The 13293-nt window shown below is 45.2% G+C and overlaps 1 protein-coding gene across 6 annotated transcripts in view; it reads left to right on the top strand.

Moving 5' to 3' along the window:
- The window catches only part of LOC129838776 (pleckstrin homology domain-containing family A member 5-like), a 177615-nt gene that overhangs the window by 106470 nt on the left and 57852 nt on the right, over positions 1-13293 (top strand). For 5 of the 6 annotated variants that reach the window (XM_055905951.1, XM_055905950.1, XM_055905949.1 and 2 more), the window contains exon 5: positions 9800-9934. The exons of the other annotated variant lie outside the window; for it this stretch is intronic. In XM_055905951.1, coding sequence (XP_055761926.1) covers positions 9800-9934 — 135 coding nt within the window. The remainder of the gene's footprint in view (positions 1-9799; positions 9935-13293) is intronic. 6 annotated transcript variants of the gene reach the window in all.

Genomic DNA, 13293 nt, shown 5'->3' with positions numbered 1-13293 from the left:
CTCAGAATTCTTCCGATGACACTCCTGTAACATCATATTACACAATCCATATACAGTTTGTTCGAAAATGTGCATATTTAGCCACCAAAATCATGGTTAGACAATGACAAAAGTAGCCCAGCTGGTCAGACAATGTCGTGCGCCATATTAGACAGTGATCTAGTCGTATACATAAATACTCATAAACGTGACTAAAAAATATAGGGTGGACAGTGATTGATAGACAATTTAATTCTTAATACAATCGCTGATTTACATTTTTTAAATTATCCTTACTTTTCAATACAGTTTGCGCCAAGCGAAGCTACGTCAAACAAGATGGCGTCCTAAGCGATTAACATTTCTCGACAAACACGATTTATCATAATAAATTGTTCCTACTTTGAGCTGTTCTTCCATCAGAATCTTGGGCAAAGAATCCTTTCTTGGGTCTAATCGTCTTTTGGTCGAAAGCTGTCCTCTTGCCATGTCGAAATGCCCATTGCGTTGGGCATGAACTGGAACCGTGCCCAGAGATTCACAGTGTCTCAAAAATAAATGTCCCAAAATCGCACTAAACGGAAATAAATTGCTATAAAACGGTTTAAATTAACTACCTTATGATGTTTTTAACTCCTATAACGAGTAGAAACATGACCGGAGAAATATAACTGGCTTCACTAGTGCTTGGAAAAAGTGCAGGTCGGTGTCCACCGCGCGCATGACGCATCTGGAAAAGAGTTCCTACCTAAACGTGTTTTTGTTTTATAGGGGCTATGATTGCGCAATCGATACCATTCAAATCGTCATCACGTAAAGGCATCCAGGGGAAGACGTAAGCAGTGTCTGTATGCTCATAGCAATAACAGTGGCCTTTAAACTGACTCCAGATCAGGGGCCAAAATGTGTGAAATCTGACTCCATGTCAGGGAAATTGCTGTAGAATGAGTTCTGTTCCACTCAGAGACAAAATTTCAACGGCTATAGAAACCAGAGACTGTTTTCTATCCAATAATAATAATAATAATATGCATATTGTACGATCAAGAATTTAGTAGGAAGCCGTTTAAAAAATTACACGATTTACATAAATAGTGACAACAGCACCCCCTAGCCTCAACAGGTTAACACACACGGAGGTCTCCTGAAGAGGAAACCTTACAGTTTATCATAACATAATGTATTAACCCTTTAAAAGGTATACAGCCTTTGTTTAACCTTCTTCAGTGACTGAGAGTGAGTTACTGACTGAGAGTGAGTTACTGACTGAGAGTGAGTTACTGACTGAGAGTGAGTTACTGACTGAGAGTGAGTTACTGACTGAGAGTGAGTTACTGACTGAGAGTGAGTTACTGACTGAGAGTGAGTTACTGACTGAGAGTGAGTTACTGACTGAGAGTGAGTTACTGACTGAGAGTGAGTTACTGACTGAGAGTGAGTGACTGACTGAGAGTGAGTGACTGACTGAGAGTGAGTGAGTGACTGACTGAGAGTGAGTGACTGACTGAGAGTGAGTGAGTGACTGACTGAGAGTGAGTGAGTGACTGACTGAGAGTGAGTGAGTGACTGACTGAGAGTGAGTGAGTGACTGACTGAGAGTGAGTGAGTGACTGACTGAGAGTGAGTGAGTGACTGACTGAGAGTGAGTGAGTGACTGACTGAGAGTGAGTGAGTGACTGACTGAGAGTGAGTGAGTGACTGACAGAGTGAGTGAGTGACTGACTGAGAGTGAGTGACTGACTGAGAGTGAGTGACTGACTGAGAGTGAGTGACTGACTGAGAGTGAGTGACTGACTGAGAGTGAGTGACTGACTGAGAGTGAGTGACTGACTGAGAGTGACTGACTGACTGAGAGTGACTGACTGACTGAGAGTGACTGACTGACTGAGAGTGACTGACTGACTGAGAGTGACTGACTGACTGAGAGTGACTGACTGACTGACTGTCTGACTGACTGTCTGACTGTCTGACTGACTGTCTGACTGACAGAGTGACTGTCTGACTGACAGAGTGACTGTCTGACTGACAGAGTGACTGTCTGACTGACAGAGTGACTGTCTGACTGACAGAGTGACTGTCTGACTGACAGAGTGACTGTCTGACTGACAGAGTGACTGTCTGACTGACAGAGTGACTGTCTGACTGACAGAGTGACTGTCTGACTGACAGAGTGACTGTCTGACTGACAGAGTGACTGTCTGACTGACAGAGTGACAGAGTGACTGTCTGACTGTCTGACTGACAGAGTGACTGTCTGACTGACAGAGTGACTGTCTGACTGTCTGACTGACTGTCTGACTGTCTGACTGACAGAGTGACTGTCTGACTGACAGAGTGACTGTCTGACTGACAGAGTGACAGAGTGACTGTCTGACTGTCTGACTGACAGTGACTGTCTGACTGACAGAGTGACTGTCTGACTGACAGAGTGACTGTCTGACTGACAGAGTGACTGTCTGACTGACAGTGACTGTCTGACTGTCTGACTGACAGAGTGACTGTCTGACTGTCTGACTGACAGAGTGACTGTCTGACTGACAGAGTGACTGTCTGACTGACAGAGTGACTGTCTGACTGACAGAGTGACTGTCTGACTGACAGAGTGACTGTCTGACTGACAGAGTGACTGTCTGACTGTCTGACTGTCTGACTGACAGAGTGACTGTCTGACTGTCTGACTGTCTGACTGACAGAGTGACTGTCTGACTGTCTGACTGACAGAGTGACTGTCTGACTGTCTGACTGACAGAGTGACTGTCTGACTGTCTGACTGACAGAGTGTGCGTGGCTGAGAGACTGAGTGTGCGTGAGACAGAGAGCGTGTGACACAGCGACAGAGTGCGCCAGAGAGTTTGCCGGAGAGAGAGAGAGTGCGCCGGAGAGAGAGAGAGTGCGCCGGAGAGAGAGAGAGTGCGCCGGAGAGAGAGAGAGAGTGCGCCGGAGAGAGAGAGAGAGTGCGCCGGAGAGAGAGAGAGAGTGCGCCGGAGAGAGAGAGAGAGAGTGCGCCGGAGAGAGAGAGAGAGAGTGCGCCGGAGAGAGAGAGAGAGAGAGTGCGCCGGAGAGAGAGAGAGAGAGAGTGCGCCGGAGAGAGAGAGAGAGAGTGCGCCGGAGAGAGAGAGAGAGAGTGCGCCGGAGAGAGAGAGAGAGAGTGCGCCGAGAGAGAGAGAGAGTGCGCCGGAGAGAGAGAGAGAGTGCGCCGGAGAGAGAGAGAGAGTGCGCCGGAGAGAGAGAGAGAGTGCGCCGGAGAGAGAGAGAGAGTGCGCCGGAGAGAGAGAGAGAGTGCGCCGGAGAGAGAGAGAGAGAGTGCGCCGGAGAGAGAGAGAGAGTGCGCCGGAGAGAGAGAGAGAGTGCGCCGGAGAGAGAGAGAGAGAGTGCGCCGGAGAGAGAGAGAGAGTGCGCCGGAGAGAGAGAGAGAGTGCGCCGGAGAGAGAGAGAGAGTGCGCCGGAGAGAGAGAGAGAGTGCGCCGGAGAGAGAGAGAGAGTGCGCCGGAGAGAGAGAGAGAGTGCGCCGGAGAGAGAGTGCGCCGGAGAGAGAGTGCGCCGGAGAGAGAGTGCGCCGGAGAGAGAGAGAGTGCGCCGGAGAGAGAGAGAGTGCGCCGGAGAGAGAGAGAGTGCGCCGGAGAGAGAGAGAGTGCGCCGGAGAGAGAGAGAGTGCGCCGGAGAGAGAGAGAGTGCGCCGGAGAGAGAGAGAGTGCGCCGGAGAGAGAGAGAGTGCGCCGGAGAGAGAGAGAGTGCGCCGGAGAGAGAGAGAGTGCGCCGGAGAGAGAGAGAGTGCGCCGGAGAGAGAGAGAGAGTGCGCCGGAGAGAGAGAGAGAGAGTGCGCCTGAGAGAGAGAGAGAGAGTGCGCCTGAGAGAGAGAGAGAGAGTGCGCCTGAGAGAGAGAGAGAGAGTGCGCCTGAGAGAGAGAGAGAGAGAGTGCGCCTGAGAGAGAGAGAGAGAGAGTGCGCCTGAGAGAGAGAGAGAGAGAGTGCGCCTGAGAGAGAGAGAGAGAGAGTGCGCCTGAGAGAGAGAGAGAGAGTGCGCCTGAGAGAGAGAGAGAGAGTGCGCCTGAGAGAGAGAGAGAGAGTGCGCCTGAGAGAGAGAGAGAGAGAGTGCGCCTGAGAGAGAGAGAGAGAGAGTGCGCCTGAGAGAGAGAGAGAGAGTGCGCCTGAGAGAGAGAGAGAGAGTGCGCCTGAGAGAGAGAGAGAGAGTGCGCCTGAGAGAGAGAGAGAGAGTGCGCCTGAGAGAGAGAGAGAGAGTGCTCCTGAGAGAGAGAGAGAGAGAGAGAGAGTGCGCCTGAGAGAGAGAGAGAGAGAGTGCGACTGAGACAGAGAGAGAGAGTGCGACTGAGACAGAGAGAGAGAGTGCGACTGAGACAGAGAGAGAGAGTGCGACTGAGACAGAGAGAGAGAGAGTGCGACTGAGACAGAGAGAGAGAGAGTGCGACTGAGACAGAGAGAGAGAGTGCGACTGGGACCCGTATTGCGAGACAGAGAGAGACACGTACTGAAAGTCGGAGAGAGAGATGGAGAAATTGCTTAAGCTTGGCAGCCAGTTTCTCATTTTACCTCAAAAACAAAGAATTTAGGCAATTATATGGTCCATCTCAGATGCAGTCATGACTCAGTTCGAATCCTATTTTTCTGGAAGGACCATTAGGTGTTTTGGAGATTTGTAGTCTGTTCCTTCCTTCCTGGCTGTGCCGTTGAGTGATACCCCCCCTCCAATCTGCTCTGCACCCCGTCCCAATTATCCCCTCTGTCACACTCTCCTCCTCAGACTTGAATTAAAATTCCATTTATTTTAGCGTTTGCTTTAGCCTAGCTGGAGTGCCAGGTGGGAATGGTTTGGACTTTTATTCCATTGGTTCCATTTTGGCAGGCAAGCTCAATCAAGCCCATCTAAGGTATTTGCAATTATTTCAAATACTATTTGAACCCATGTCTGCTCTTTCTATTAGCACCGCACTGAGGTGTCTGAGGGTAATATGCAAATATTCTCCTCAGTGTGTTAATTGGAAGTGAGGTGAGAAAGTCAAATATAACAGACTGAGGTGTGTTGGTGACAGACAAAAAGGTTTGTGTGAACGAGGGTCACCTCTGATCACGAGAACGAAAATGGAAAACATGCTTTTACATCAGTCATATAAAGGAAATTCAACTTGTATAACATGTTTCTTTCATCTCAAACACCAACTCGACACCACCGCGTTCGTTTGGGTTCTTGGGCTGACCAAGACTTGACTGGCGGAATGTGTTGGTTATTCAACTCCTTGCCCGTTGTGAGAACGACATAACAGAATACTTGAAACAACAGAAAGCAAGTGATGTGTTCGTTCTTCCCAGTGGAAGAACACAACTTCACATCCTGATTATCCAGTGAGCGTCTGCCTATCCGTGGGCGGATAACAAAGCCGTGTTCATTTGGCTGGCTTTGTCACTCACTCTCTCGGTCTGTCTGAAGACTTTATTATCAATCAATCAAACTTCATTTATATAGCACTTTTCTTACCACAAATGCTTTTCAAGGTGCTTATTTAATAAAAAGGTGTGAAAAGCTAACACACAACGTTTCTATGCAAATTTAAACTCGAGATCAATTCAGATATAAATTAAAATAGTAAAAACAATTGTAAAATAACAGTGGATATGAAAGACTAATCCAGCAGGTGACAAAATGTGATATAATATACTGGATATAGAATCAAATAAATGGAGTAGAGCAACCTCTGCTTTATGACCAGCACTGCATTTTGAAAGTGTATTCGCTTAACATTCTTTGAACTGAACTGCTGTCCTTGAATCCTGGTCGACACCATCACCTTTCTCCCAGGTGATTGACACGTCAAAACACCTTTTTATTCAACTCTAGTGTAAGAATCTCTATACATCTCCGAAAAGGAAAGTTTTAGAAGCGAATAGGGGATGAAAAGTAATCTACTTCAGATAAATGTCACCTCTCCCTCACACACCTCCACCTTCCCTACAGACCTAATAGCGGGTGTAACGTGGATTAATGGTGTTCTAAAGGAAGCTCTCCTCATTGATAACCAGCTTACACTTCTTCAACCCACCTCTCTCTCCATCTCTTTCCACTTGTCGCCCACAGTCCCTCTCTGCCTTTCCGACTCACCCATATTCCCCCACCCTTCCTCTCTCCCTCTTTCACTCTCCTCCTCATGCTTCATCTCTCCCTTTGTCCCTCCCACACCCCATACTCCCCCTCTCTCTCAAACTTTCTTCTCTCTCTCTTCCTCTCTCCCGCTCTCTCTCTTTCTCAATAGGATCAGTGCTCCTGGTCCAGCCAGACCCTGTAATGAGTTATTTACAGTGTGATAAACCTCTGCTTTAATCTCCTTAGACCTCAGGCACAAACCACTGCGCTCCTCTTTATAGTGCAGAAATGTCACTTAGTGTTGTGTGTGTGTTTGTGCCTAATATCCAGACAAAAGAAACTATTCAAAAGTTAACGTCTTGGCTCATTAGTTTATACCCTTTCACCATTTTTTTATATTGTAATATTTTCAAGTTTCCTATTTATTTCCCCAACTTTGATGTCTTCCACTCTTTAATGTTTCTAACTCTGAATGCTCGGCTATGAAAAGCCAACTGACATTTACTCCTGAGGTGCTGACCTGCTGCACCCTATACAACCCCTGTGATTATTATTATTTGACCCTGCTGGTCATCTATGAACGTTTGAACATCTTGGCCATGTTCTGTTATAATCTCCATCCGGCACAGCCAGAAGAGGACTGGCCACCCCTCATAGCCTGGTTCCTCTCTAGGTTTCTTCCTAGGTTCATGCCTTTCTAGGGAGTTTTTCCTAGCCACCGTGCTTCTACATCTGCATTGCTTGCTGTTTGGGGTTTTAGGCTGGGTTTCTGTATAGCACTTTGTGACATCGGCTGATGTCAAACTTATTTTGTCACATAAACTGAAATTAGGCGAACCATTAGAGTTTTAGCAACCAGGAAAGGGTGGAACGATATCTGCATATTGCAACTTTAATGGCCATGTGTTTCTTCACAACTTATTCAGCACTCAGAATTAGATTTAAAATGTCCGCCACCTCTGCAATGGCCCTGGGCCTAAAGGAGAGGCCTTGCTCTCGTCATCCATCACAGCAACATTTACAGTGTCTTTCGAAAGTGTTCACACCCCTTGACTTTTCTACATTTTGTTGTGTTACTGCCTGAATTTAAAATGGATTACATTTAGATGTTTCGTCTCTGGCCTACACACAATAACCCATAATGTCAAAGTGAAATGATGTTTACAAATGAAAAGCTGAAATGTCTTGAGTCAATAAGTATTCAACCCCTTGGTTATGGGAAGCCTAAATAAGTTCAGGAGTAAAAATGTGCTTAACAAGTCACATAATAAGTTGTATGGACTCACTCTGTGTGCAATAATATTGTGTAACATGATTTTGAGTGAATAGCTCATCTCTGTACCCCACACATATGTAAGGTCCCTCAGTCTAGCAGTGAATTTAAAACACAGATTCAACCACAAAGACCAGGGAGCTTTCCAATGCCTCGCAAAGAAGGGCACCTATTGGTAGATGAGTAAACATTTAAAAAGTATTCCTTTGAACATGGTGAAGTTATTAATTATACTAGAATGGTGTATCAATACACCCAGTCACTACAAAGATACAGGCGTCCTTCCTAACTCAGTTGCTGGAAAGGAAAGAAACCGCTCAGGGAATTCACCATGAGGCCAATGGTAAGTTTAAAACAGTTGCAGATTTTAATGGCTGTGATAGGAGAAAGCTGAGGATGGATCAACAACATTGTAGTTACTCCACAATACTAACCTAAATGACAGTGAAAAGAAGGAAGCCTGTACAGAATAAAACTATTCCAAAACATGCGTCCTGTTGACAACAAGGCACTAAAGTAATACTGCAAAAATGTGGCAAAGCAATTCACTTTTTTACCTGAATACAAAGTGTTATGTTTGAGGCAAAACACATTACTGAGTACCGCTCTCCATATTTCCAAGCATAGTGATGGCTGCATCATGTTATCGGTATGATTGTTATCATTAAGGACTGGGGAGTTTTTCAGAATAAAAAATACATGTAATAGACCTAAGCACATGCAAGATCCTAGAGGAAAACCAATTTCAGTCTGCTTTCCACCAGACACTGGGACATGAATTCACCTTTCAGCAGGACAATAACCTAAAACACAGGGCCAAATCTACACTGGAGTTGCCTACCAAGAAGACGACGAATGTTCCTGAGTGGCCGAGTTACAGTTTTGACTTTAAACTACTTGAATATCTATGGCAAGACCTGAAAATGGTTGTCTAGTTGTGATCATAAACCAATTTGACAGAGCTTAAAGAATATTGAAAAGAATAATTGACAAATGTTGCACAATCCAATAGTGGAAAGAGACTTAAAAACATACCGAGAAAGACGCACAGCTGTAATGACTGCTAAAGGTGCTTCTACAAAGTATTGACTCGGGGGGGTGAATACTTATGTAAATTAGCTATTTCTGTATTTCATTTTCAATAAATTAGCATTAAGGAGTATTGTGTGTAGATTGGTGAGATTTTTTTTTAAATGAGGACGTAAATATAGAATAAGTCAAGGGGTATGAATACTTTCTGAAGGCACTGTACATTCTTCTACATTCCTCTTTTCACTCTCCACTTCCTCGCTCTCTTTCTTCCGTCTCGTCTTCCTCTTTCCTTTCTCGCTCTTGCCTCTTTCTTCTCTTGCTCCACCCCTGTCAATCATCCTCTCTTCACCTCTCTTCTTTCTCCCCTATCTTCCCCCTCTAAAATATATGAATCAATTCACAGAGAATGTAGAACCTTGCCACATTTTAATGCTAGACCAAACTGCAGTTAGGTTTGAGGGGAGGAACGGGCTGGACAGCAATCAGCTAGTTTTACTCTGGAGGGAAACTGATATTGATATCACATCACATAAGCTGCATGCTAAAGGAAGATGGCAGCCTGGGTTGGTATTCAACTGGTGATGGTTTTGCCATCAGAGCTGTTGATATGAACCCTGTCTTGCTTCAAGACGAGATGAGAAAAGACCACTGTATTTTTCGTTTTAGGTGGGAGTCAGCTTTCTGATGTGCAATTCTCCTGAATACTAGATGTGATAACCACATGGGCCACGTTCAGTATGTGTTAACTGTAATTGGCTTTGGATAAAAGCATCTGCAAAATTACCATATTATGATGATATATTTGAACGCTGCGTGGCATCCAAATGTGAGCAAGCAAGGGAAGAAGCCCTAAAGCTAGGGGCTATGAAGGGGGCAGCCTTCATATGGCACAGGGAGAGAGAGACTGGTGGTAGAGAGTAGGAAGTAGGCAAGGAGAAGGGACTGTCCTCCCAACAAACCCATCCCTTAATTACAGTACAGAGCTGCCAGTAGCCTAGAGGGGAACAGTCAATTAGCGCTAGGTAATGGGCTTATGTAATATAAACCGCAATGGTCCTCTGTAGCTCAGTTGGTGGAGCACGGTGCTTGCAACACCAGGATAGTGGGTTCGATTACCGGGACCACCTGTACGCATGACTAAGCTTTGGATAAAAGTGTCTGCTAAATGGCATATATTAATGCAATTGTAATGTTCTCTTCACAATGGATATTCAGTGAAAAGCATCTAGAGAGTGTGTGGCCTGAACACATCCCTGAAGACTACAATTCTAATTTCATTTAAGTTTGATGTGAATGTTTATTTGTTAAATGTCACGATTTACATATAATTAGTGTATCATATGTTTGATATTTTCAGGTTATATTTTTTTATATTATTCTTTAATTCAGTTCATTTTGTTTCCTTCCCTTTTTGTTTTCTAGTGTGACTTCTGCAAAGCTTGTCCACCCCGTTACAGATCCTGGTACTGTCAACCCTGTTACGGTCAACCCTGTTACGGTCAACCCTGTTACGGTCAACCCGGTTACACACCCGGTTACAGACCCTGTATCAAACAGGTAATATAGTATACATGCCTATGGGCTGGATGGATGCTTTGCTCGACCCTGCTATTAAGCGTAAGCCTCTTCATCTGTCTTTCTGTGGAGAACCCCAGCTAATTCATCTCTCTGGAAGTCCTGCCTTTATCGCTGTCTCATTAAGTCAGTCCAACTACTAACCGTATGCTGTGTTGGATTGCCTGAAATCCTGCTATGCGTTGCTAATGCTAAGATGTGCAAGATTTATTTGTGCCTTCCGATTTTGTCTTTAAGTATATTTAATAGAAAAAAATCAAGCTTATCTCTCATCATGAAACTACTATTGTGTGTGTGTGATTGCAACGGGTAAAATACATTCTGTCTCCAAGCCTGAGTCAAATGATATAATTGTTCCTCGCAGCGGGGTCTACCATTTACCTCTCTGATAATGATAGCCTCAGTGTTCAGACTGACACAGTCACTAGTTATTTAGCTAAACAGACCCTGCATAGACAGACAGCCGATATGGGTTCAAAAAGTATTTGTTTTCATTCAAATACTTAATCATTGATTGAGCTTGCTTGGCGCAATGGAATTGTCACGGAGATGCAAAACTCTGTCCATTTGATTCTCCAGACAGAAACTAGTATTGGAAAGAAAACCAATACTATTTGAACCCAGGTCTTTCGGACAGTAACAAACTACAATGCAGCTTTAAGAAATGCTTCACTTCTAAGGCATGTTCTGTAACCTTCATCTTCATTTTCCTCTCTTATCCTCCCTGCTGACACACTAACACACACACAGGGGCCATTGATCATGAGGCAGAGGCTGAATGATCTGGGAGCCTGGCTGTGTGGGTCGACAGCGCTTCTCAGAGAGGTCCTACTCCGGTTTACTGCTAGGGATTTCTACTAGCAGAGGTAACAGAGAGACAGGGTGTGGGAGGGAGAAGGAGGGGAAGGTGGAGCCATACAGATGGCAGAGAGATAAAGACCTGGGGGAGATAGAGAAGCATCATTAAGTCGAGAGAGGAACAAAGAGATCCATAGAAAAGGAAAACGAGAGAGCGAAAAGTGACAAAGAAAGTGATTGCCTATTGAAAGACTGTATGATCTAAGCATGATTTGTATGAGTCCCTCTTCAGTTCTTTTGATGTTGTCATCAGGACTGATGTCATCCACTCATACAGGAGTCAATTGCCCCGCAATTCACAGATCTATTCACTGAGCCTGCCTCTGACGCACTTGGAAATGCGCACACACACTTTAATGCTGGAAAGCCTTGACTGGAGACAAGGGTTGAAGTTGGAGACTTTCCAGGTTCAGCTAAGAAGAGTGCCATTTTAATATCTGTTAATATCCCTCCTTCTCTCACAGATGCTTGAATTAACTCGTGATAATCCGCGTGGCTTGGGAAGGTCACGCGCGGTTCACCAGCCCACAGAAACATAATTTGACAAGCGTTTAGGGAATACCCCGGGCACGCGTTGTATAAAGGAATGTAAAGCCACAATGGAGATGAATCCAGTCAAATGGGCTGTGAAGACAATGATCCACTTTGAAGATAATAACGTAGAAATATCTGTCTAGCAATTCACTATAAATAGGTTTTTAATGTTGATATATACTGAGTGTACAAACCATTTGGAACACCTGCAAACCATTAGGAACACCTGCAAACCATTAGGAACACCTGCAAACCATTAGGAACACCTGCAAACCATTAGGAACACCTGCAAACCATTAGGAACACCTGCAAACCATTAGGAACACCTGCAAACCATTAGGAACACCTGCAAACCATTAGGAACACCTGCAAACCATTAGGAACACCTGCTCTTTCCATGACATAGACTGAGTAGGGGAGGAGACAGGTTAAAGAAGGATTTTTAAGCCTTGAGACGATTTAGGCTTGTATTGTGTATGCGTACCATTCAGAGGGTGAATGGGCAAAAAAAAATATTGAAGTGCCTTTTGAATGGGATATGGTAGTAGGTGCCAGGCACACCGGTTTGAGGGTGTCAAGAACTGCAACGCTGCTGTTTCCCGTGTGTATCAAGAATGGTCCACCAACCAACGGACATCCAGCCAACTTGACACAGCTGTGCGAAGCATTGGAGTGATCCCTGTGGAATGCGGTCGACACCTTGTACAGTCCATGCCCCGACGAATTGAGGCTGTTCTGAGGGCAAAGGGGGTGCAGTATTAGGAAGGTGTTCCTAATGTTTTGTACGCTCCGTGTACTGTTAAGAATGTATGTGTCGTTGTGTGTCAGTGAACAGCAGCCGTTGCGATCCTATTTGTGACCTTTGTGTTTTTGAACACCAAGCTGAACTGATGTGTATCTGTGAAGTAACCCTACATTCACATGTCTAAGTCACATTCACATACCTGTCATAACAATCCTGTTATAACCTCCTGTCCTGTCTGACCAGTCCTGCAACGTCCCTGCATGCAAGCGTCATACACATGGTCCAAACATGTCACAGACTCTGATCGGACATACAGGCTGACCTGTTTATATGGCGGGTTGGAGAGGTGACGATTACTGTAGATGAGAGGAATGGGGTAAGCGAAAATGTAGGATAATATTTGTCAAGCTTCAGGGAATCATAGCTGGCCGGAGAGGAGAAGCCGGTAGAGTGGATTGTCATACCTTATCTGTCACCAGAGCTGAAATCAGCAGTGTCCCCTCATGTTCAAGGTGTTTGTTCCTGTGAGGTGGGGACCTTAAACCCAGCTTTATTATCTCCCAGACCGACCGATACAGATATTCTCTCTACCCCTCTCCACGCTCCAGATATCACAGAATACAGGCCACTGCTCAGAGACAATACTGATCTGAATACAACTCTAGATGTAGCAACTCTGCAAATAGGAAGATTTATAGGCGAGCTTAGCTTATTTTCTGTTACTGTTGTTATAAGCATTACAATCTTTTATGGTGCTGGGTAGTTTATCCTGGGGGACCTTGAACTTTCATGCATTTGGTATTGGCCTTCCACTGGACTGGGACATGCACTTTGAGGCCATTTAGTTTGTCAGGCAAAGTTGTCAGGCGATTTAAAGTGGTCTGACTTGGAGGAATATATCCGATGTGAGACAGAATGAGTAATTGGTTTGATTTATGGGGCCTGCCTCTTTTTGCCTTCTCTCTCTCTCTCTCTCTGTCTCTCTGTCTCTGTCTCTGTCTCTCTCTCTGTCTCTCTCTGTCTCTCTGTCTCTCTGTCTCTCTCTAATGGCAGGGTTTGGCTCTAACAGAGACAGGGGTTGGAGTTTAAACTGGCGAACCGATAGAGCTAGACAGGTTTGGCCATTAGGCAGCTCATTCGCAGAGCAATCAGTGTCATACACACAACTGCACCGTGTCGCCTCTTAACCCGCCCATTAATCCCA

Source organism: Salvelinus fontinalis, chromosome 39 (genome assembly GCF_029448725.1).
Source record: "Salvelinus fontinalis isolate EN_2023a chromosome 39, ASM2944872v1, whole genome shotgun sequence".
Taxonomy (NCBI): Eukaryota; Metazoa; Chordata; class Actinopteri; order Salmoniformes; family Salmonidae; genus Salvelinus; species Salvelinus fontinalis.
Note: the sequence above shows the minus strand (reverse complement) of the source record. Positions and strands in the feature narration are given on the sequence as shown.